Consider the following 23,215-nt stretch of genomic DNA (forward strand, 5'->3'; position numbering starts at 1 on the left):
GATGAACGGGGGACATGGAGAAACAGACCCCACCAAGAGGATTGAAAAAAAAAAAATTAGTATATGCCGCGAAAGAGTTCAAGGCACGCCTCCATGCTCCAGGTCCCAAAGGGCTTATACTCCGCTTCAGCCCCGCCCAGACGTTCCCTATCCTAGCACCCGCTTGAATCACATAACAGCGCAGGTTTGCGAATAGATAGCAGGGTAATGCTCGACCGTCCTTCCATAGTACGGTAGTAGTAAAAGAAGCGTAGTGGACCACGCCCACGGTCATGACTTCTTGCGTCCCTTACCCTTGTGCTTGCCTCTCGTTTTCAACTCCACGAACCCCAGCTCCTTCAGGCCTTCAGCCAAGATCGAAGAGTCCCGCATCCCGGGAAAATCCTTCGCCGGATAGACCCGAAATGGATCCGACCACGCCTCTGCAAGAATAGGCATCGCCATGCCGGTATCCTCGACCGCGCCCCAATTCATCAGCCGGAACTGGAGCCGATAGACCCCTGCAGATCGGATGGAAAGATCGGCGAATATAAAAAAGGTCGCCGGCTGATTCACCTTGGACGCACTGCGCAGGTGGGCGGGGGGCGGGGAGTGCAGGCGCCGCCGGAGAGAAAGAGGGATGGGTAGGGGCCGAGTTGGGGTCGGGGTCTGCATCGACATAGAAGGGGGACATGAAGGCTTTCCCGGAGAGGAGGGGCACGAAAGAGGGGTCATCTTTGTCCTTAGCGTCTTGACGTTCTCTGCGTTCTCGTTCTTCGCGCTCGATCTGCTCTGGGTTTGGCGGCAGATTCCAGGTGTCTGGCGTATCGGGAACCGGGAATAAGAGGCAGCCCACGGTGAAGCGTGGATCGCGAAGGATCTCCACGTCGGCTTTGGAGCGGGGGTCAAAGTCTCTGAGAAGGATCTGCACTATAGGAGGGGGGTCGACAGGGCGGCGGTCTCGGTCTCCTGCACCACAGGCTCGTGCACCTGTCCGCTGTTGACGAACGTGGAGGTAGAATCGCTCTTTGCTGGGGATTGGCGGTGGGGGTGGTGATGTTGTTGATGAGGTAGATGGTGATTTAGGCTCGGGGGAGGGGAAGGATTCTGGTTCATGGTGCAAGAGGTTGTCAAAACCATGAGGGATGCTGTAGCTCGGGTTTCGAGACTGCGGCTTTTGCGGTGTCTGAGGCGTGGTGACCGTGTTTTGAGCGCTCGCAATGGAACCAGGGCTTCTCTCGAGGTGTGCCGTGTTGCTGGTAACGGTAGGACTGATGCTGCTGTATCTGGAGCATGGATGGAGTCAGAGCCCATACTTCACACTCCAAGGGAACGCTTCTCTAGCGGGGAAAGGCATTCTTCTGCGAGAAATCGGCCGGAATTTTATAGAGAATTCGGACATCGCTTGATCACTGCCGGCGAAGATGTGGACTTTGGTTGACGGGGATAAGAATAATAGAAAAGAGGAAAGAAAAAAAGAAGAAGAAGAAAGTAAGGGGGCAAAAAAAGGAAGGAACTTTACTGGGAATCCAATTCGAATGTCTGCATTCGGTGCGTGACAAATTCCGGGCCATAATTTGATAGAGGACTTGATCGTTCTTCTTGGCGAATGGAAAAGCTTTGAGGATCTAGGCCACGACTATGCATCGGCAGGGGTACTGGATGTGGCGTTGCACCGTAATTCAGATTGTTCATGTCAGACGAAAGGTTATATCTTGGATCTGCAGGTCCAGCGAACCCGGACGGCGGGGGTGCAGCTCCAAACGAGGCAGAGGGTCCATCTCTTTGAGTTGGAAATGGATGGCGAGGTTCGTGAGAATACGACTGATGATATGTCATGGGCAGCTGCTGAGATTGGGTTTGGTGCGCGCGAGGGCCGGCTCGACCCCGGTCAGGGCGAGGGTACCCTTGATGCTGCTGGGATGGAGTACTCGACATCAGATAAATTGCACGGGCGGATGTCCTCGAAACTGGGTAAAGTCTATCTTAGCTTCGAACCCCTGCCATGAGATGCTCCGTGGAGGAAATTATAGCCACAGAAAACAGGTGTCAGGGATCTTTTATATGTCAACCCTGTCGCAGCACAACCACGTCTTTAACCCCCCGAATGCATATCCTGAAATTGCCTGCGGGTGGAAGAAGGCATCTGAGAAGGCGCATGGGTTGTGCAGCTTGTCAAGCATCCAAAACTACGGAAAGAGGGATAAGTAGCTTTCCTTTGGCGAAGAAAATCTTCTTTGTTTTTGTGTGGTTTTTTTTTTGTTTTTGTTTTTCGTGCTTGTCTGAATCAGCTCCGACGAGGGCGGAGTTTTCGATCCGGCCAATCAGCTTGGGTAGCCAAGATGACAGGAAAACGGGGAAGAGGGACATTGGTGCAGACTATGGAAATGCTTTAATTTTTTTTTTTCCTGGGAGCATCCCCTCGTTCAAGCGGGCCCACTAGCAGCGATGCTCCACTGACGACCACTGAAAGGGAAGAGCGGGGGAACGGGCCGTCCAGGCATTGAGTTGACCCAAGGGGTTGGGGATTTTTGGGGGGGGGGATTTTTTGGGGGGTCGGTTAGAGGCCTGAGCCTATGTGAATGGCTGTGGGAATACCATGAAGGTGTGTGGCCGCATCGCTTCTGTGCGGTATCAAAGAGTCTCCCTTCTCTTCTCTTTCTTTCTCTCCTTTCCTCTAATCATATTTCTTTTCCGTTCTGTTCTTTCTTTTTCTTGTTTTCTTGTTTTATAGAAATTGGCGCCTGAGGGCTCCGGCACTAGTACGATGTGCATCCGAGGCTGGTGTTTTGTTTTTCGTGGCGTACGAGTATGTCGATCGTCCCAAGTGGGAACCTTTGTGAAGAGGCTAAGCATCTGCCAACTCTTTGGCTCATCAGGTCCCCGCCGGTGGAGAATTGGCATAGGGCAATGGGAGAAAAAAAAAAAGGAAAACAAGGCATTATACAGAGTACAATGCCCTTCTTCGAAGGCAACCCCACGGACGTCACTGTCCGGTCACCGCTGGGTGCGTTCCATGGGATGGCGGGGGCACCACCGGCTCCACGGCTTCTATAGCTCAAGCGCATACTTTAAAACGTCGGAGAACGTTGGACGGATCAAACTGGATCCCCAAATACGAGAAAGCGTGCCCTCGCTGACGGGATCGTCATCCGATCAGATGTGGACCGTCTAGTTTGTGGGCTCCGGCCAGGTCGGAGACTCGAATTCCAAATCATTCGAGGGTCGATCGATAGCTCCAGATCCTGTGATTGGGAGCCACGTACGGAATTAACACGAGCCGCGAAAGAACCTCGCAAAACTGACTAAGAGAGATCTCCGTGGACCCCACAAAAGAGGTTCTGTTCTGTGGCGTCAGTGGCACTCGTGGCTGCCGTAATAGTGGAGCTGGGCCAGACCGGCTGGCTCTGTGCGGGAAGCGAATGCCATGCGCACCGGAACCTGGATGGCCTAGGGCTCCGAGGCAGCCAAACCCCCGGACTCCCCCTCGCATCTCGCACTGCGGCAATGGCGCAGGGCTCTCGTCAAGGTTCTCTTTGCCGCGGTACCTGTCCTGGGAGGAGGCAGGCTACTCTGCAGTGACGGTGGGCCGGGTCGTTTTGGTGCCTTCGAGCGTTAATTAGATGGGGCCCGTGGGTCCAAGCGTTTACCGTTTGGCTAAGTTTCAGCCGGTTCTGACCACAACCGTGGAGATGTAGCTTGTGGGCATGATCGACAAGCCCACGAGTTCGGAGATCATGTCGACCATCAGATAGTTCACGCGCCTCAGTATTTCTTGGGCCGAGCCGATATTGATCAGCCACCCGGTGGGGCTGACTGGGTTGCTTAAGCTACAAGCACAGGGGCTCTGGCTTGGCAAATTGGAATCAGCTGAAGCCCCAGCAGACCCTCCAAGGGCGTCGCGTATTAGCGGCAATGGCGCCGCGGTTTAACCGTGTAGCGAGCCTGTTTAAGAGGTCTTTCCTAGTATGGAAAGCGGGGCACTTGGGCCTTTGACCCCGAAAGAAAAACTGGGAAATCAACCTTTTGAATCACATCACAATGGTAATATGTGCAATTGCTATTGCTCCAGAGCTTTGTATTGACCTCCACTGCAGGCCCCGGCAGCGAGCCGTGTGACGGTTCTCCATGAAAATGCATCCTTCTTTCGTCCTCGAGGCGACTGTTCCAGGCAATCATCTTCCGCAGGACTCGTAGATGAGACACATTCTAGTATATACAGACATGCCTGCGCCTTCAGTGTGGCACGTATTGCCCAACCCACCCAGAGCTTCTTCGGTTACGAGCTTGGGGACTAGCGTAGTTAGTAGGTCTTACTTCAACTGTCGATCTTCGAATCCGCAATCTTGCCTCCACTGTCATTGTGGCAACTGCTAGGCGTGTGCCACGGAGTCGAACGTGCGATAGGGTAGTTGAGTCGATCTAGTAGAGATAACGACCCACTCTTGTGCTGACTTTACTAGTATATGCGCGACTGTGACCTAAAGGGGCCTGGGCTTAGCTGCCCGGTATACTTAGCCGGTTTGAGGCGACCGGAAGATGAGACGCTCGAACGACAAAATATATTTCGTCTCTTTTACGATTGAACCGCGCCGAGCTTTGATCGGGAGCCTACTCGTCTTCATATGCAAGTTGGTGACCGCTGCTGAGAATGCTTCTTATTGCGTCGCTTCTCCAGCGATGCCAATCTGTGATCGATTCTAGATAACACGTACCTATCACAGAGATTCCAAGTCTTGAGCCGGGTCAACATCAATATAATACGAGCCCCCATCAGTCCGTGAATGGGACGGAAGACGACGTACAGACCGACGCATCTCGTCCGGGCAAATGTACAACATAGGGCCAAACGGTGCTTCTCCCGGGGGCCGGCCAGGATTGACGATCCCTACTCCAGCACCGACGAAGAGACCTATAAGATGGCCAAGCCGACGATCCCACGCCACCACGTACCCGGAATCTTGCCAGGATCCGCCGCTACCCTGCATTTCTAGATACCCTACTTGCATTAAGTGCAAGCAACCCAGGCCATCTGAAGGGGCCCCTTTTACAAGAAGCCGGGCACGTATCAAACCTAGAGAAGTCGGTGTCCACCTCTGGGGTTGGTTGGTCGAGGTCGGAATCAAGCAGTCGGAGAATTGGATCGGCAGGTGCTGGGGACACCACCGGAACTGTGGTAAAGACTGTGTGTAGTTCAATTGCGTAGCCGGATTTGTAGGAAGCTCCACTTGTACGGGCTGGACATTGCCTTCCAATTCCTGAAGCAGCTCTGCGATCTGCCCCAGTTCCTCTGGAGATTTAGAGCAGCCGTGGGTGGCGATTTCAGGGCAAAGACGTGACATGTCGTCATAGCCACTGCAGTCTCCGTCAATGGTGATCAGCGGGTGGTCTGTGAACTCTGACCATGACCCAGTCGCGGTATTGAGCGCAATATTTTGATGCACCTGGTGCTCTCCTTCCCATCTGATGCCCAGTCTTTGTTCCATATCTTGGAACCGCGTATCGATCAGACTCTGGTAGTCGGTATCATTGAGCAGATCTGGCAGACCTTTCCCAACTATACGATCGTCTGTGAGAACATGAAGGTTTGGTGCCGTGGTGAGGTGTGGCAAGGTGCCATTACACTGCTTCGCCAAGCTTTCCAAAAAATCGAGGGCTGTTTCTGATCTTTGGAATTTAATCAAAGCTTGAACAACGTGGTATGCGCCATAGAAGATCTCTTCGTTCCAGCTTGAGGCCCTTCTCAGAAATTTATCCCAAAGTCGATAGAGAAATACGTCACTTTGTAACGCAGTCAGGAGGCAAAGAAGATGCAGCACAAGTCGGGGCTCTTGGCGGATCGTGGCAAGCAATTTGTCATATACTATAGTTGCGTCCTTCAAACTGCGACCAGGAATCCCTTCGCCAGTGACCATTTTGAGAAGTGGCCTTGTATCGTAACTGGGGTTTATGAAAAGCTTTGTATCAACCGCATGATACAGACCTTCGATGATCTGTGCCCCGAAGTGCATTGTTGGATTTCCCGAGTATTTCCATTGCGTGAAGAAGTGTTTGAAAGTCGGAATTGACAGGCTGAGTGCGGCATAGTACATTCCGAGCTCGAACATACTCGAGCGAACTTTCAAGCCCAGCCTTCTGAGTCTGCTAATCATGTCCATCACGAGCGCCGCTATCTCATCATTGGTTGTACTCGGTGGTAAGCGACGTAGGACCAGCCATAGCTGGTCACAGTTCTCAACTTGTAGCTCCTGCGCCCCTTCTGGATCAACTACTATCTTCTCAACGAAAGACTTCAAGGCGCCAATATCATCTACCAAGCGTAGACGCCCCAAAGGATGTTCTGATGCAGGTGGCCGAATACCCTTTAGGGCTGGCCATAAGCTCATAGGAGGACTACCATATTTCCACTCCTGATTAAAGAGGTTCAGAGTTTCGGCTCTCCTGTCTAGTAACGCTTGGTCAATTGAGGGGTTCGACGGCGTGCAGGTAGTTACAGCGGCGCGAAGAAGTTCTATCGGCGAAGGATCGGCGGACCACTCTCTTGCCCCCATCGAAGAGCTGCGGCGAGCGAAGCTATGGACGAGTATCCATGGTGACCCCGCGTGAGCCTTGGTGAAACACCTTTGCCTGGGGCAAGAAGTGAGTAGTCCTCTCGTGCTGGCCATATTAAGCCTGTCCCACTCGATGGTCAATGGCGGGTGACCCACGAGTGGAGATGGAGATAAACGTCGATAAGGGGCTGGAAAGTCTGGGGTGGCAATTTGGCCCAAATGAAGGCGGTATTAAAAGGCGGTGAGCCAATGTCACCTCTTGCCAAAAGGCTGACCCGATTTCTTGCGCAACCACCAGTCCAACCTTATCCAACCACGCTAGCACCCGAGAACCTTCAAGTCAGGAATAGCAAGCTCCTTGTTGAACATGCCAAAGACGCGAAAGTCAGATGACTTGGGCAAGGACGCGGAGCCGCCCGTTGAGTCGGATGCCCCCTCCACCGAGACCGCCGAAAAACTCGAACTCGTCAGAGACTAAGCCTGAGCCCCCGCAAAACGATGCAATGGCAAAGGCGAAGGAAAGGCAGGCTAGATTCAAGGCCCTTCAGGCTCGAGCTGTATGTGGTATCCACTCAAGCGGGTATTTTTGAATAACACATAATTGACTTCTTATTCAGAAATCTGGCAATGAGCGCAACTTGAAAGAAACCGCAGCTGAAACCCAACGTCTATCGACAGACCCAAATCTCGCGAACTCACTCGCCAGGAAACATGCTTTCGCCTCCCACAACCTTCTCAAAGCCGATACTGAAGCCGCTGGAGAGGACTTCGAGCGCAAGCGCGCTTGGGACTGGACGATTGATGAATCTGAAAAATGGGACCGACGTATGGAAAAGAAGCAGCGCCACCGGGATGACGTTGCTTTCCAAGACTATACCCAGGATGCTCGGAAGGTGTACACGCGACAGATGCGCGAGCTGCAACCAAACCTGGAAGCCTACGAAAGGGACAAGATGGCCGCGATCGAGAAAGCTGCGGCCAACGGTGACCTGGAGATTGTGGAAACGGCCGATGGAGAGATGATTGCCGTGGACAAGAACGGCAGCTTCTACTCTACAGCTGACAGCATTGGCTTCACCGATAACAAGCCGGACCGTGCGGCGGTGGATCGACTTGTGGGTGACCTCAAGAAGGCCGAGGAAGTACGATTGAAGAAGCGCAAGGAACGTCGTGGCGACGAAGAGTCGGATGTGACGTACATCAATGATAAGAACAAGCAGTTTAACCAAAAGCTGGCCCGTTTCTACAACAAGGTATGTCGAACATCTTGCTTTGCGTTTGTCTACATATGCTAATACCTTTATAGTACACTACCGAGATTCGGGACAGCTTCGAGCGCGGAACTATGATCTAATGAGACATGAAATAGAGATAATCTACATGTGCGGGTCACCTTTTTGGACTTAACCATGAAACAAGAATAGGGCTTGCAAACCCCGGGTCAAGGTGCTGGAGATGCAGACCCCAGGGAGATAGTCCCTCAAAGCATGCTCTTTCTCCAAGCCTTTGTTGCCAATGCTTCAATCTGCTTCGTCCCCACAGCACCCCTCGTTGATTCATCTTCCAATGCCTCGACCACCGCCTCTGCAACGGTATCAGCTTTCAATGGCTTCTCAGCCATAGAGCCCAGGAAACTAAGTCTTTTACCCAGAAAGTTGTTGACTTCCGAAGCGACAAAGCCACCTAGGGCTATTGGCAGAGTGAATTTTCGACTGCTGTCGAACATGAACCCGGGGCGCATAAAGATACTGCGCAGCTCTGGTAAATTAGCCGCGATGGCCTCTTCAGCTTCTCTCTTGGTGGTGATGTATCGAGCAGGGAGGATTGGTGCACCCGCTGCAGCAGAGATGAAAACGAAAGCGGGAACCTTCTCGTTCGAAGCTTCTTGAGCTAGCGCAATAGCTGTATGAGAGAAATGCATTAGCGTCGTCCCAGACCTTCCACATTGCTGAATCATGTAGTACCTGAATCACGGTTCATCAATTCATAAGTTAATTGACCATCTTTCTCTTGTGGCCTGAGAGGCTCGCCCTCCCGTCGGGAAAGTGGATTCTGACTTCCCATCTTCGACGAGGTAAATGCCCGTTGTAGACCTCCAATGATCGGTTCTCTTCCTTGGACCACACCCTTGTAATCTGCCTCTAGAAGAATCCCCATGGAGTGAACCACAGCACTCGCCCCACCGAGAAATGGCTTATAGCTCTCTGGCTTCAGCATGTCTGCCTTGGCCCATTCCACAGAGCTTGCCCAACCGGGGCGCTCCGGGGATTCCGTGACTGCTTTCCATTTGGGCTCGCCTGATCGACTGGAAGACGTTAGTGTCGGAAAGTTGAAGAAGACAACTCATGAAGACATTTGGATACCTTAAGGATACGACCGACCATCCCCTCGCTGCTGCTGATTTACAGATTCTTGATCCTATAGCGGCACGTTAGCATCGTAGATCGGCCCATACACACTAGGGCTCGGCGAACCCAAAAAGCCGCTCCCTCCGGCAACAACAAGCCTCTTAGCAGACATTATGGTACTCTGGGTGATATCTCCGGGATGATTCTTTGCAACACCACCCGAATCGATAGCAATAATTCCTCGAGCAGACAGAGTTGGAGCTTCCAAAGAAATCAAGCTCCGAGCTGCTCCCGCATGCCGTCACCGGGTCACATGACTCAGTTATCTTTTCAGGTCGCGACTAATCGATGCCCTCGCGACTCTCATTCCACGCTGCTCTATTAAATAACGTTTCACCAAAACTTGCAACATGCCGTCTGCCACCGGAAACAAGCGTGTCCGAGTGAGTAGATACCGTCCCCTCACTGGCTATGAGCCCAAACTGATGAATCTCATTACCGCAGGGCGTCTCCGTATTCCGACCATTCAGTATGTCCCGATCGCAATAACACAGCTCGCTAGTCACTAACATACGGCCACCACAGTTTTCGGCAGTGAAGCCCAGCCCTTTGACCCCGAGAAGCGCCCCGCTGACGCGCCCACCGACCACACCCATTCTTGGCGGGTATTCGTCAAAGGCATCAACGGCGAAGACATCTCCTACTGGCTGAAGAAAGTGCAATTCAAGCTCCACGAGACATACGCGCAGAGCGTGCGCACAATCGAGCAGCCGCCCTTTGAAGTCCAGGAGACCGGCTGGGGAGAATTCGAAATCCAAATCAAGCTGTACTTTGTCCCGGAGTCGAACGAGAAGCCGCAGACGCTATGGCACAGCCTGAAACTCCACCCGTACGGGCCTGATGCAGAGGGCATGAAGGAGCGCCGCGAGGTCGTTGTTAGCCAGAATTATGAGGAGGTGATCTTTAACGAGCCCGTTGAGCCGTTCTACGAGATTCTTACGGGCGGTGGCCTTCCGGCTGGGGGTTCGAAGGGGAAGGGGAAAATTCAGAAACAGATTGCGGGCCGGACGGCCGAGATTCCTCTTAATGATTCGGCTAAGAATCCCTACAGTCGTGCGACTGAGGGTAAGGAGTTGGATCGGATGGCTGAAGCTATGAAGACTGTTGAGCAGATGCTCAAGGAAGAGAAGGAGAGGTTAGTGGAGCGAGAGAAGAGGCTGGCTGAGTTACGGGAGACGGAGGGTGTTCCTGCTACTACCAAGAAGCGATGATCTTCTTCCTCACACCAAGTGTATGGGCTGTGGGATGCGCTCAATCTCTCATTGCCGATGCTCCTGTCCGCTTAGTTGATCGAGATGCCCAGCCCTGGAATTGGGTCGCGTCCGGTACTGCGGCTGAAGGGGTAATTAATTCCTTATGGCTCTAAAGGGGGCTGAAGTACACACGGGCCAAGACATGATACCAAGGGCCCATTGATGCTACGACATTCATCATGCGGGGCCTGTGGTATGGCCAGCAAATAAATGAAGCCAGGAAACGCCATTGAATGATTCAATCGAGACAACATGCGACCTTCCAGGGATTATGCTTGCTGTTGCTAGCTTTGAGTGATGAGCCCAATCCCGGAATTGTTCGACATCCTGCCTAAGGGCTGGCAGCTATCAATAGTCATATCGACCCAAATGACGATGCATCAGAGTACTTTGATTCATCCAAGATCTGAATCATTAGGAGATATCCAATTAGCCTTGAAATATAATTCCTGAATGATCCCTACTAACGTAAGTCGTAAGCCATAGGATTGTGAACTATGACGAGGTATCTCTACATAAATAAAACAAAAAAAGAATTGAAACGGCCCGAGTGCTCCATGCGCTACAAATACCAATGGGTCCTGGAAGCCAAAACGAAAAGAATGAAAGAACACTTGCACTCCCGCCTAGCACGCCGCGCTCTTGGTGGAATCCCTTGTCTGCTTCAAGAAAGAAGCAAGACTCGTGCCACCAGTCCCATGCAGTACCCCGGAGTCGTCCTCATCCGAGCCGCTGCTGCCATCACTATTCTCGGTCGACTTGACACTTGCCGTAGCAAGATTGAGTCTCTCCGCAGGCTGCGAGGCAGCAGAGATCCTCGACTGAGTGATGACGTAGCGCGTGACGATCTGAATGTGGGCTTCTCTGAACTTGGTCAGAGATTGGACCGCAGCATTGAACGCTTCCTTGGCTGGAGAGTCCGACCCCAAGGAGACCACATAGTCCCGGATGTTGGAGATGTCCGTCAACACCTCGAGGAACCGCTTGTGAGGGGCAGGCATGTAGTCCCGCATTTGCTATACCAAGATCGTTAGCCTGGCGTGCAATGGAAATCCCCAGCGGTTCTGTGTCAAGGGACTTACCTCGATGTATCCGGGCCCCTTGGACTTAAGTGCCTTCTGATCCGTCTCCTTCTCCTTGTCACCGGTGGCGGGGTGGGTGACACCGAGAAAGATGTCGAAGGTCTGGATCAGGGAGCTTTGAGCATTGCTCCCCCCGCTGTACTGGCGCCATTCACCGTTCCCATTTCCGATATCGTAAAACACGCCGTTAGGCAGGCCAGCAACCGCCATGTTCTTGCTCCCTGCAAGGAATGGACGGAGTTGGTGGAAGAACACCTGCGGAGCGTTCTTTTCGTACATGCGTTTCAGGGTAGCGGTGACATCCTGGAGGACATCTGTGAAGCGGCAAAGCAGAGCCGTGAGCTGTGAGATATTATGCTGGGTGGCTGCTTCGATTGCATCGAGCATTAGCGTTATCAATTTGCCGCCCTTGGCCTCGATTGCCACAGAGATTAGCATAAACCACGCTTCATCCTGAGTGCCGGTAAATGATGTGATTGTAGAGAGGCTATCTGGGTCGGTGATGTCGGCCCCTGGAGCCGCATCGAAGTTCCATAGGGTAAGGCCTGCATATGTAGCACAAGGCGGCAGACCAAGGTGTGCGGAGATCTCAAGAAAGGGCTTCGAAATACTTGGAGGCAGAACCTGATCGGATGAACACATTAGTATGGGAAAAACATACATGTCTCGGGATGGCTCGGATAAGTCGGGCGTGTCGCAGACGAAAGGCCTCGAAGAGAAATGGACTTACGTCTCGTGGCTTCTGGCCTCCCCAGATGTACGCATGTGTGAGGAATCCTAGGATGGAATATGCACGTCGCCATTCAGGCTCTGTCTGCAGCCAGGTTGTAGTAAGGACGGGAAGAGCATCTATGAGATCCCGGATCTTGTCTTGTTGGATCAAAGTGGATAATTGACCTGCAAGGTTCTCCCACTGCTCGTAGTAGACATGCGGCAGCCGCCGGAGTGGGAGTTCCGTCGGAAGGAAGCCGTGGGATGAAGAGACGCGATATTCGTCCAAGACAATACTTGAGGACTGAAGCATGTTGAAAAAAATTGATTAGGACGAGAATCGCAACGTGTAGAAATGTGTCGAATGCAAAGATGTCAACTGAGTGGGCTTGTTCAACAATGATAAAGGAGATTATGGATGGAGAGGCGGTCCAGTTGGATGATTGTCTTCTAGAAGTGGACGAATAAGAAACTGAAGTTACTCGGAAAGTTCTGAAATAGAAAAACACTGGTCGGATGCGCAATATTAAAGTGAAATATTAATAAACACGATGACGGCTCGCATCGGGCTTCTCTATCTATAAAACCGGATGTTCACCCGGAATCCTCTCCGTGCTCCGGGGCTCGTGGATGGCGCTGAAACAGCTGATCAACCCCGAAGGATTCGATTCTCTCCACCAACGATTAGCTTCAATGAACTATGCACGATAAAGAGACTAGAGTGCCTAGAAGGATAACCCGCTAGGACAATCCAATTCTGAACTGCCCTTTCCCAGGCAAGGAAAAAGCAACGTGCTACTACATGTACCTCATGCAGCACAACAGCCTATCACTGCGAGCGTCGTGGCTTGAACCCCACCTACTTATCAAGACCCTCTCAGTGTCAGCAACAGACTATTGGAAAATAATGTAAACTCTACAGGAAGATCTGGTTCCAATCATCAGACCCACCTGGTAGTGTATGCTCTCAAGGCTAGAGCCGGAAGCTGGAGCGGAAGCGGATGACACATCCGGCTGTACATTCTGTGGTAGATATGGGAGGCCAAAGCTATAAAGTGTGTAGCAGAAACACTGTCGTATCTGCGGTTCGCAACTGAACTTATCCATCTCCACCACGCCTGCATCTTCCCCCCTGTTAATCTCCTGTCTCTTCCCCGCATCACCTAGGCCAGATTGCATTCGCTCGGACCACAGCCATCTCCATCTCCATCATGAACGGCGTAAAGGCAACAAAGCCAGTCTTCACTGCCGAGGCCGCAACCAAGGAATATGCAGCCTCCCTTGATGAAGCAGATCTCCTCAAGGACCTTCGTGATCAGTTCATCATTCCTTCCAAGGCGAACCTTGCTAGCAAGAAACTAGCCAAGCCAGGTGAGTACATGATACATGTGGTACCTGTGACGGGCAATGAATTTTATTCCTGACGTGGCGCTTAGGGTTATCTAAGGAGGATAGCATCTATTTCTGTGGAAATTCACTGGGAATCCAGCCCAAGGCAGTCGCCAAGTACATGGAAGCACAGCTGGACACCTGGTCATCCATCGGGGTCTGCGGCCACTTTACTGCCCTGGAGGACTCACCTCTGAGGGAATGGCAGGTTTTATCCGAACAGGCCGCCGAGTCTATGAGCAAGATTGTGGGTGCGACACCCGAGGAGGTTGCTGCAATGGGGACTTTGACAGCGAACTTGCACTTCCTCATGGCCAGCTTCTACAAGCCCACGGAAACCCGACGCAAGATCCTGATGGATTGGAAGGCTTTCCCCAGTGACCACGTGAGTATCCACCGACCATCGCATGGAAACAAAATCTCACAATTCCCAGTACGCAATCGAATCGCACATCGCTTGGCACGGCCTTGATTCCAAAGAGAACATGGTGCTTATTGGCCCAGATGAGGGGCAATACGAGATTTCGACAGAGAAGATTCTCAAGTACATCGATCAGCATGCGGAAGATGCTGCACTTCTTCTTTTGCCCGGTATCCAATACTACACCGGCCAGCTATTCGACATTCCTCAGATCACAGAACACGCCAAGTCCCGCGGTCTCGTTGTAGGCTGGGATTTAGCACACGCCTACGGCAATGTTTATCTCAAATTACATGACTGGGAAGTCGACTTCGCCGCCTGGTGCACATACAAATACGGAAATGCCGGCCCCGGCGCGATGGGAGGCATCTTCGTTCATGAGAAGCATGGCAAAGTAGACTACAGCGAGGGCGAAGATTCTCCGAAATTCCGTCACCGACTGACAGGATGGTATGGCGGAGACCGCTCGGTGCGATTCAAAATGGACAATAGTGGGTTTCCTGGTCCCAGATTATATGTGGTGACTATGACAGCTGACCTTGGACAACAGAGTTCAAGCCCATCCCCGGAGCTGGCGGCTTTGTCGTGTCAAATCCCTCGGTGATTGACCTGACCACCCTCTGCGCCTCGCTTTCTGTATTTGACCGGACCTCCATGGCGGCCCTGCGCCAGAAGTCTATCACGTTAACCGCGTACCTGGAGTTCTTGCTACTGAAGGACACTACAGATGAAGATCGCCAGTTCACTATTATTACTCCCTCAGATCCTCACGCGCGCGGGGCCCAGTTGAGTCTCTTGCTCAAACCGGGCCTCCTTCACAACGTGGCGCAGAAGCTGCAAGACGCTGGTATCATTTGCGACAAGCGCGAGCCAGACGTCGTCCGTGTGGCCCCTGTCCCCCTGTACAACACCTTTTCCGAGGTTTTCACATTTGTGGAAGTGTTCAAAAGTGCTTTGGTTCAGTAAGATGAACTTCGGACTTACAAATTAGATGGATTAGTACATGAATACCTAATGATTATCACTGAACGGCTAGTTATCTCAGAAGTTCCCAATATTTTCCCAGGAATCGCCGCCGCGTAGAAACTCTTGCCCTTGCGAGAAAAAGTTAGTCGCTAAGATCGAAATATCATCATCCGTTGGCAAGGCCAGCTGCTGCGGCACGACCAGAGAATCATCTGGGTAATCTTGAGCGCCTGCAAACCCGACGTCAGAATGGAGACTCTGCGACGGGAGGTTCGAGGGCCCTGAGACCGGCGTAATCAAGCGAGTGGGGGCGGGCAACGGCGAGGTCTGCGATACCTCCGCCATCGCTAGGGGAGGACCGGCGAACAACGAGTCGCCAAAAAGCCGGCGAGCAGAGTCACTATCACTATTGGAGGAGTATTCGAGGATATCCCAGAATCGGGACAAATCGATTATGAGACTCTGGTTCTGGGCACCTGGGTCTGATTGATATGTAGCCGACACGGCATCTTCGAGATGCAGTAGTCTTTGTGCCTAACTGGGCTATTAGCCGAGCGCTGGGAGGAGAAGGTTGGATCTAAATATCTTACCATCCGAGCCATGTGCGGCCATTTCTCACCGATCTGCTGGACAAACTTGACACACTTGCTGAATCGGGTCCTTTTCTCTTCACGAATTGCAGCGTCGTCGGTGAAGCTCAGTTGAAGCTCGATGGTAGCAACTACTGCGGCGCTGTATCCCAAAAGGGGATCTGAAACCAGAAATGATTTTTCTTCGAAGTAGTTGATGAAATGGATGATCCACGTTGTGTGCGACGAAATGAGATCAGAGGTGTGCTGGAGGAATATCTCGGGGATTGTATTTCGAAATGTTCGAAGACTCAGAGACAAGAGGAGAGGATGGTTCAGGAGGCAGAGAATAGTGTGATACATGAATTGATTGAGGAACCATGGGCCCCAGTATTCTCTGTTTGCTTGCAGCTCCTCGGGGGACCTGTCACTGAGGTTTGCAGGTTTAAAGCGATGTGTCAGGGGCATGCGGGTCTCCAGATCCATCTGTAGTGCAAGAATCTTGGAGTATTCCGATTCAGGCGACCAAGGGGGAACTTTCCCAGGTCGTCCACGGAGGCGGACGTACCTTGCGATACGGCCAAATGTCTCGCTCAGCATGATCACATACGCAATGATGCCTTGATCCTGCATCTCGCTTCTTCGTGCCTCAAGACTCGAGGGGCCTGGTGACATAGCTCGGGGTGGCCGAGGTGGACTATCCGGAAAAGGGGGCCTGCCCACGTCTGGAAGATCCAGAATAGAAAAGTCGGCCCCATGAAGCCTTTTCAGAAGACATATGCTCCAAAAGCACCGCCGGCGTTCTTCTAAGGTCGTGGGGCTGGTTGCTGTGCGAGGCTTCAGACCTAGATTTGCGCATTGTGCAAGATTCATAGCAAGACTGCTATGGATACTTGACCTATGCGTGTTTCCATCTGGCCGACATTAGTGTGAGCCCTCGCCTAGTCGTGTCGCACTCACTTGTAAAATCAACCAAGCTCAAAAGGCATAGACACTGGAGCGTTGAGATCTCGACAGGCCCTTCCGAGACTCGCTTCATTACGAGGCCCCGCGCAGCTTCGGCGTAGCCATTGACCACACTTATATCGTTCTCAGTATTGCTATATGAGTTCGTGAAGCGAATTCCAAGGGCTATAATGGCCAAGGTGACTTCCACATCGCGATCGTGGAGGCTGGCCAGAAACCTGTTTCGACAAAACAGTGGCAACGGCTGCGAGTCACAGTACAACAAATACAGCTCTGCTATGGGACCTATTTGCTTCCAGGGAGGCAAGGAAGGCTGAGGACCCCATGGAGGCATTCGCGATGCCCCGCTCGAAGGCGGACGTTCATATCTGGATCTGATAGATGAGAACATCAGCTGACTGCAAGACACGCACGTGTACACTCAACAGTACCCTAGGCGGTCGAGAACTGTTTCTATCTTCCCCTCAAGACTTTGGAGCCTGCTATCCTGTGAAATGTCAGTGTGTGCGTCGGTTTCCGGGAATAGGAGGCATTACCAGGGCATCGGGTAGAGTTGGCAGAGTTGGCAATGGAGATCGATTGTCATCGTCGGAGGCAAGGCGCCGCCGCCTCTCTTCTGAGTAATAGCAGTTTTGGTGCAATCGTGCGCACAGGGAGCATATCGGCTGTTCGCCAGGACACTTCGCTTTTTTGCGCCTGGCTTGATAAGCTTCTGTATTATACCGGCAACTTCACATACTCACCTGCATGGTTCGCAAGCCTGTCGAACCCTTTTGACAGGACGGTCCGAATCTGCAGATTCCATTTCCACCAGCACCAGAGGGGCCCCGTACAGTTATGGCAAATTGTGAGGTTGTGTCATCTATGTCGAGGCTGCTCTCGATGTATAGGGCGGGGATGGATTATCCCCAAGCTCCTTCTCATCGCATGTCAGCTCGAAGACTTATCCCTTTTCCAAGTGACAGCGTGCCTTTCTTTTTGCGATCAGAGTGGCTCCCTTGCTCGAAAAGACGAGGACCGCCTAAATGTTCAGATGAAGCCTTTAGATATGACTAAGCGGTGTATCTAAATCCCCGGCGGAGAAGGGGCGGAACACGGCGCACGGCGTCAATGCCGGCGCCTGTCAACGAAATACTCGATAGTAGACTGAAGCATATGAGGCCTTTCGGCCAGCTCATTGGAGAGTAGTAAATCCTCATATATTTATAGATTAACTGATTCTATCCTACTCACCGAGTTCAAGCTGGTACGTTACGGGTTGAGTGGTCGAAAGGAAGTACTCAGATGGACCCTTTATCTACTAGCGGGGTGTATGCCGGAAGCTTCTTTCTATACAGGCAAGGCATCAGTCTGAGGGGCAAATAACATCCCCGGCTCGCCTCAAGCGGGTTGAAGCTTTTCAACCCATGTTTCTCTTTTGGGAGACTATGAAGGTTTAGCCAAGGGGATGCTTCTACATGTAAAGTCAGAGAAGGGACTTCTTGCAATGTTGATGGTAGCACAGGAATGATTTGATTGACTGGTGCTGGAACAGGCGGTATATACAGCCCAAATCAGTGTGCCCGTGAAACGATCTAATCCACCACCGGAATAGAAATACAACAAAAGAGTCAATTCAGAACTGTCTCTAACCGCCTCACGAAAGATAGCACTAGCTAAAGGCCGCGGGAAGTTTAGATCCAAGTCTTGTGGCCCTGTTGGATTCAATTAGCTGCTGACCTGACACCCAAGAGCCCTGTCAAATGCGACAAGCCAATTCGATATGTACTTACAAGAACCACACGGATCATGGCGTACATGGAAGCTAGAGGAAATCAGTCAGCCACGGACCCATACCGACTGTAGGCGTGTCGGATCACACTCACCAGCACCAAGGCCGTAGACGGAGATCAGGTAGGGGTACATGACGTAGCCGCTACGCTCGGTCTGTCGGGGAACGCAATCCGTCAGTCATGATTCAGGTCGGTATCGGGGATGTAGTCGCAGGGCTCGACTAACCTTCCACCATTGACGCTTGCCGTCGTGCTTCTGAAAGAGGCGCTGGTAGTAGGGGACACGGTTCTCACGGAACACGAACCTACAGTAAAAGTGCAGGTTAGTAAACTGCAAGTGACTGCTCATGTTCTATTTTCAGGCAATCTCAATTGCAATTGGCCCATCTTGATCCCGCGGAGCGGAATAGCGAAATTCGGTCGGCGTCACACGTTCGCACTCGGGGAAGACCTCCAGGGCAGACAAGCGGGATGGAGATGGAATCAACGGCAACATACCCAGCCATACGAGGCACAGTGGTGCGGAACATCTTGGCGATTTGCGAAGAAAGGAGTGGGATTGAGGGGTGAGAAACAGAGAGACGGTGATGGCACGATGTTCTGGTTCGAGCTTCTGGTCAGGTGACTTCCCTCTTTCTTCCGTCGATGACTAAGACGTCACTCGAAAAGGGGAAAGTGTCATTGGTTCGCGAGAGTCGGAGGAACCAAACGCTGCTTGGTGAACGAAGTTTAGGAAAGACATGGTTGACGCGCATCGTGGTGTCATTGTACCCCTGCATCCATGCGCCCGGCTCTTGTCCGACTCCTGAAGAGGCCGTCCACCCTCTCGATCATCGAGACCCTCGTCACCAACCCGATCAGCCTCGATCAACTCAGCCCTCGATACACGTCGGTTCGATGCCATTCGCAACTTCCAAAACAGGGTTTCAATGACGATGCCCGGCAAGACGCCTCCCGAGGGACGAGATCACGAAAGTTCTCCGGTGGAAAAAACACGAGACTCCCCAGTTCATCTCCCGTCCAAAAAACATTCGAAGTCGACCTGGACGCTTCTCAGCAGCTCCAAATAGACGATCCCGTCCAATTCCTGCGAGCACATCCTGAACGACTTGAATTTGAATCAGATATTGGGCACAGCGATGAATTTGGGACGCGATTAGTGGACAATCCGGAACATAGGAATAATTTTGGGCTCTGGGAAGAGCTTCTTCGTTATCGCCAGCGATGCTATGGGGATATAGGCTCACAGACAATATGGGAGGGAATGACGGTGCGCCTGAGTGATCTTCGCTTGCCCATCGCCAGAGATCATGCAGATTTTCTGTGGCAGTCATTTGTGGACCTAGGTTTGAAGCGGATCGTTTTTCTCGATGAAATCATGCGCCATGCGTTTGACCTGTGGAAAGACGAGGGCAGATGTTGGCCTAAGCTATATGAGACTGTTGTTGGCGGTCTTCTGAATAGAGGATCTACGAGAAAAGCTATATACTGGCATAAGGAGCTTCATCTGTCTGGAATAGCAGTCCCCGGAGACGTCGTCAAAATTCTTGACCAAGCCATTTCACCCGAGTGCCTGTCTATGTATCAGGTTCTGCCTGGTCAAGACTCACGGCTCCGTGATTCTCGGAAGCGGCGAAATTTATTGAAAGCGCTTTGCGAAAAGCCCAATGGCATCTATGGTGCGGTAATCTCAAAACTACTGGAACATGGCCACGGGATGGACGCTTTGGCTATGCATAGCTTTCTTGTCCAACGAGACGACCATCCAATGACCATCCAAGAGATCCAGCCATTGATGGACCATTTGGAAAAGTTTGGAGTATCCATGGATTTTGAATTTCTGCAACCGGATTATAGTTCTCTTCGAGCCTATTACCAACAGCTATTTGACCCTGTTGATTCAACAAATGAATTGGCGACTGGGAGTTCCAAAGATTCGTCAAAGACGACATTTCCCAAAGACGACTTGGGGGCTCGGCTGTTTGCGACTCGAACTCTTCCTTTTGAGATGGCGCTTGGCACTTGTCGTCTTATGGGCGTTTCGGTCCTTGGCCCCCGCGCACTACGAGAACTGGCGCTCAGGCATTGTGATCCTCATGACCTCCGAGAGAAGCTCAAGGCAATTGACCAAGTTGGGATATCGATTGGCGACTGTATCTTTTCTCGTCTGATCCAAAGATTTGTTGCCGAAAACCGCGGCATTCTTCTTTCAAAATTGCTGGAAACCGATCAACATTTTGACGCATTGGAAGACGAAGCATTGCAAGAAGATCTGCTGATCTCTTATTACATGGCCCCCGATTGGGATCTATACAATCTCTCCCAGGCAATCTTGGAAGAACATCATCCTAGCGAACCGGATCTGTGGAATATACATTTTCGAAAATTTCTCTGTGCTGGAGACCTGACGGGGGCTTTTAGAATCGTGGATGAAATGGCAATGCGCTCTAAAACTCTTACTCCGTACAGTCTTGAACTCATGACGGAAAAGGTTCTGAGCTCTCGCAGAATGCAGAAAAGACCCAGAGAAGACTCGGGCATATCCACGCCCACCCAAGTGCGGTTTGTTGTGAAAATCCTCAAGCGTATGGCTCCCAATGGATGTCATGTCCCTGAAAAATTGTGGGTGGAGTTGCTGCGGCGCCTAGGGATGACGAGGAGCTGGACCGATTTGCGAGAGTGTTGCCTTTGGCTTGTCCGCTACTACGATGGCAATAACCAGACCAGGCAGTCTTATAGATCTCTCTTGATGTCCAAACAAGCCCTTGGCCGCATTTTTCACCACCACATGCAAGCGGCCCTCGTCAGTTGGGGCTTTCAATGGCACTACCAGCCCAGCAGGTCTCTTGAAAAACAATATTACGAGCACCCACAATCCCGAGAACGTCTGATACCCTTTGTACGAGGCATTCTTCTTCTTCGTGAACTAGAGCAGGCTGGCCTGCCTATCAATCTCGAAAAGGTGCGATATGCTACTCGACTACGATTGCAGCAGCTGTACGGTTATTACCGACCATCGAAGAAGCGTGCGAACAGGACTGCGCGAAGAACGAATCCTTTTTCTCTTCAGCACGTTCTGGCTGATATTGATCGTGCCTGGGGCGGTCCATTCTGGTCTGAAGAATCGTTAGGTTCTCAGGATTTAGAGGCACTGGTGAATCCGAAGCGTCAACTCCTTCTGGAGGACTCACCTCGAATCCACCGTCGTGTTCCACGCTCCATGCGCTTCGGCTGCCTCTCTTACAAACGAGCTGCTAGGTGATCAATCAAACAACCAAATATATTGCAACATGATCATCGGTATTACGTTGCGGAACGCATCTCCCATTGTAGGTTGTAGAAGCAGAGTAACACGTCAGTCCTGAGATAGAGGCCTCACCCCTTGCATTTTATCTCGATGCCTAGCAGATGACGCGGACGAAGTAAAGAAAACTACACTAGCCAAGAACCCAGAGTCGTTCCACGAAGAACTGCGCCTTCTGGGACCCATTGTGGCCCAATCACCTGGCGGCTCCATTGTGGCGGGGAAGTCCCCGTCCACCATCTAAGAATAGTTGAGACGGCAACGCGGCCTAGACCCACTTAGTATGGATCGACATCGAAAACATTCCATGACAGCAACGACCAGAGAACCCTCGATGCTTTATAACCCGTTTCTTCTCCCTTGTGGACGCCGTCACATATCATTCAAGATGCAGGCCTTTGCCCTTCTAGCGCTGTTGCCTTTGGCGCTTGCAAACCCTCTTAATGTCCGCAGCACAGCTTGCAACAATTCGCCCGATCTGTGCAACAAGTCCTACGGCGAAATCACACATCTCGGTGCCCACGACAGTCCCTTTGTGAGAGACAGCAGTACCGACAACAGTCTGGCAGGTGACCAGTATGTTCTCCGGCCACTTTGTTGCTAGACTTGACTGACGCATCGGCCTGTAGGTATTACGACACACCCACCCAGCTCGATGCCGGTGTCCGCCTGGTCACCGCACAAGTACACAAGAGCGGCTCTGACTGGCGCCTTTGCCATTCTGAATGCTCTCTCCTCGATGCAGGACTACTCAGTGACTGGTTGGCAGATATCAAAACATGGCTCGACAAAAACCCTAACGAAGGTAGCCCGCCCGCCCCAGACACGATCAACAAACAACAGGCTAACGCGATTCTCTAAAACACAGTGGTCACCACGCTCCTCGTGAACTCAGACGGTGCTTCCGCATCCGATCTAAACGCCCAGTTCGAAACGGCAAACCTCACCTCATATGCCTACAAGCCCAAGTCCACAAGCAGTTCCTGGCCCACCCTCCAAACGATGATCGACGACGGCACCCGTCTGGTCGTTTTCGTCGCAGACATCACCCCAAGCACCGAATACCCCTACCTCCTGAGCGAATGGGACTACATCTGGGAGAACAACTACGACGTGAGCTCGCCCTCGAACTTCACTTGCGAACCTTCGCGGCCCTCCGACCTAGCGGGCTCCCTCTCCACTGCACTCTCCTCCACCAAGTTGCCATTTATGAACCACTTTCTGTACTCCGACGACCTTGCTCTTCTGGACATCTCGTACCCCAACTCCAGCTACGCCGACACCACAAACGCGCCCTCCGGCGGGGTCGGAAACCTGGGCAGCACGGCGACAAAGTGCAAGAAAGCGTATAACGGGCGCCAGCCAACCTTCATCCTAGTGGACTTCTTCAACCGCGGCCCCGCGATCGAAACCGTCGACAATCTGAACAATGTCACCAATGCCGTTGGCCGGACGTCTCTCTCCACGTCGGCTGTTCCGTCGAGCAGTGACGGGTCGACGATCAACGGCGTTTTCTCGCAGTTGGTTTCGTTGGCCGAGTCGGCCAAGTCGGGGTCCAAGCCTTCATTTGGTAACTGGGTCTGGGTCGGTGGTAATTGGGGATGCTAGGTGGCGGTATTTCGCTTTAAGTGAACCCCGTGTCTTTTCATTCCCATTTTTCTCCCTTTTTCCTTTTTGCTTCTTGCTGGTGCTATATAAGTCATCTGCTATGTCTACCTGCAGCGTTCTGTTGTCGACTTATGAAGGAGACGAGGTCTACGTGCGCACCTCGTATCCATCTTATTCTGCTACAAAAAAAGCATGGGTGGATTCATGGATTCATTCCTTCCGGAGCTGGGATGGTG

The 23,215-nt window shown here is 52.0% G+C and overlaps 13 protein-coding genes across 13 annotated transcripts; 6 read left to right on the top strand and 7 right to left on the bottom strand.

Annotated features, from left to right (window-relative positions):
- Positions 1–270: 270 nt before the first annotated feature.
- Positions 271–1,336, bottom strand: N7468_009948 (velvet factor family protein; the record flags this gene model as incomplete). The annotated part of the gene is made up of 3 exons (XM_058479243.1): positions 271–500; positions 556–1,265; positions 1,296–1,336. The coding sequence occupies 3 exons, from the start codon at positions 1,334–1,336 to the stop codon at positions 271–273; spliced, it is 981 nt and encodes a 326-aa protein (XP_058325811.1).
- A 439-nt stretch (positions 1,337–1,775) lies between these two features.
- On the top strand, positions 1,776–2,190 carry N7468_009949 (uncharacterized protein; the record flags this gene model as incomplete). The annotated part of the gene is made up of 2 exons (XM_058479244.1): positions 1,776–1,958; positions 2,062–2,190. The coding sequence occupies 2 exons, from the start codon at positions 1,776–1,778 to the stop codon at positions 2,188–2,190; spliced, it is 312 nt and encodes a 103-aa protein (XP_058325812.1).
- A 2,507-nt stretch (positions 2,191–4,697) lies between these two features.
- On the bottom strand, positions 4,698–6,530 carry N7468_009950 (uncharacterized protein; the record flags this gene model as incomplete). Its single annotated transcript, XM_058479245.1, has 1 exon — positions 4,698–6,530. One exon carries the CDS (start codon positions 6,528–6,530, stop codon positions 4,698–4,700), a length of 1,833 nt encoding a protein of 610 aa, XP_058325813.1.
- Positions 6,531–6,958: 428 nt separating this feature from the next.
- On the top strand, positions 6,959–7,884 carry N7468_009951 (pre-mRNA-splicing factor SYF2; the record flags this gene model as incomplete). The annotated part of the gene is made up of 3 exons (XM_058479246.1): positions 6,959–7,087; positions 7,148–7,783; positions 7,837–7,884. 3 exons carry the CDS (start codon positions 6,959–6,961, stop codon positions 7,882–7,884), a joined length of 813 nt encoding a protein of 270 aa, XP_058325814.1.
- A 126-nt stretch (positions 7,885–8,010) lies between these two features.
- horA (ubiquinone biosynthesis protein COQ11) lies at positions 8,011–9,050 on the bottom strand (the record flags this gene model as incomplete). Its single annotated transcript, XM_058479247.1, has 4 exons — positions 8,011–8,432; positions 8,495–8,835; positions 8,894–8,948; positions 9,005–9,050. The coding sequence occupies 4 exons, from the start codon at positions 9,048–9,050 to the stop codon at positions 8,011–8,013; spliced, it is 864 nt and encodes a 287-aa protein (XP_058325815.1).
- A 238-nt stretch (positions 9,051–9,288) lies between these two features.
- yaf9 (YEATS domain-containing protein YAF9) lies at positions 9,289–10,149 on the top strand (the record flags this gene model as incomplete). The annotated part of the gene is made up of 3 exons (XM_058479248.1): positions 9,289–9,321; positions 9,383–9,407; positions 9,464–10,149. 3 exons carry the CDS (start codon positions 9,289–9,291, stop codon positions 10,147–10,149), a joined length of 744 nt encoding a protein of 247 aa, XP_058325816.1.
- A 668-nt stretch (positions 10,150–10,817) lies between these two features.
- Positions 10,818–12,297, bottom strand: N7468_009954 (indoleamine 2,3-dioxygenase; the record flags this gene model as incomplete). The annotated part of the gene is made up of 3 exons (XM_058479249.1): positions 10,818–11,207; positions 11,274–11,897; positions 12,004–12,297. The coding sequence occupies 3 exons, from the start codon at positions 12,295–12,297 to the stop codon at positions 10,818–10,820; spliced, it is 1,308 nt and encodes a 435-aa protein (XP_058325817.1).
- Positions 12,298–13,195: 898 nt separating this feature from the next.
- Positions 13,196–14,760, top strand: N7468_009955 (kynureninase; the record flags this gene model as incomplete). Its single annotated transcript, XM_058479250.1, has 4 exons — positions 13,196–13,355; positions 13,421–13,758; positions 13,808–14,285; positions 14,345–14,760. The coding sequence occupies 4 exons, from the start codon at positions 13,196–13,198 to the stop codon at positions 14,758–14,760; spliced, it is 1,392 nt and encodes a 463-aa protein (XP_058325818.1).
- Positions 14,761–14,835: 75 nt separating this feature from the next.
- Positions 14,836–16,686, bottom strand: N7468_009956 (fungal specific transcription factor domain-containing protein; the record flags this gene model as incomplete). Its single annotated transcript, XM_058479251.1, has 3 exons — positions 14,836–15,294; positions 15,351–16,243; positions 16,290–16,686. 3 exons carry the CDS (start codon positions 16,684–16,686, stop codon positions 14,836–14,838), a joined length of 1,749 nt encoding a protein of 582 aa, XP_058325819.1.
- Positions 16,687–16,716: 30 nt separating this feature from the next.
- N7468_009957 (uncharacterized protein) lies at positions 16,717–17,100 on the bottom strand (the record flags this gene model as incomplete). Its single annotated transcript, XM_058479252.1, is given in 3 exon segments — positions 16,717–16,782; positions 16,832–17,024; positions 17,039–17,100. 3 exon segments carry the CDS (start codon positions 17,098–17,100, stop codon positions 16,717–16,719), a joined length of 321 nt encoding a protein of 106 aa, XP_058325820.1.
- An 868-nt stretch (positions 17,101–17,968) lies between these two features.
- On the bottom strand, positions 17,969–18,597 carry N7468_009958 (cytochrome c oxidase subunit 7; the record flags this gene model as incomplete). The annotated part of the gene is made up of 5 exons (XM_058479253.1): positions 17,969–17,989; positions 18,068–18,099; positions 18,161–18,221; positions 18,294–18,372; positions 18,566–18,597. 5 exons carry the CDS (start codon positions 18,595–18,597, stop codon positions 17,969–17,971), a joined length of 225 nt encoding a protein of 74 aa, XP_058325821.1.
- A 251-nt stretch (positions 18,598–18,848) lies between these two features.
- On the top strand, positions 18,849–21,329 carry N7468_009959 (uncharacterized protein; the record flags this gene model as incomplete). Its single annotated transcript, XM_058479254.1, has 1 exon — positions 18,849–21,329. One exon carries the CDS (start codon positions 18,849–18,851, stop codon positions 21,327–21,329), a length of 2,481 nt encoding a protein of 826 aa, XP_058325822.1.
- Positions 21,330–21,759: 430 nt separating this feature from the next.
- N7468_009960 (uncharacterized protein) lies at positions 21,760–22,979 on the top strand (the record flags this gene model as incomplete). Its single annotated transcript, XM_058479255.1, has 3 exons — positions 21,760–21,947; positions 22,001–22,176; positions 22,240–22,979. The coding sequence occupies 3 exons, from the start codon at positions 21,760–21,762 to the stop codon at positions 22,977–22,979; spliced, it is 1,104 nt and encodes a 367-aa protein (XP_058325823.1).
- Between the last annotated feature and the right edge of the window lie 236 nt (positions 22,980–23,215).

This window comes from Penicillium chermesinum (genome assembly GCF_028974085.1).
Source record: "Penicillium chermesinum strain IBT 19713 chromosome Unknown utg000008l:1.0-1752722.0:1.0-1753981.0, whole genome shotgun sequence".
Lineage (NCBI taxonomy): Eukaryota > Fungi > Ascomycota > Eurotiomycetes > Eurotiales > Aspergillaceae > Penicillium > Penicillium chermesinum.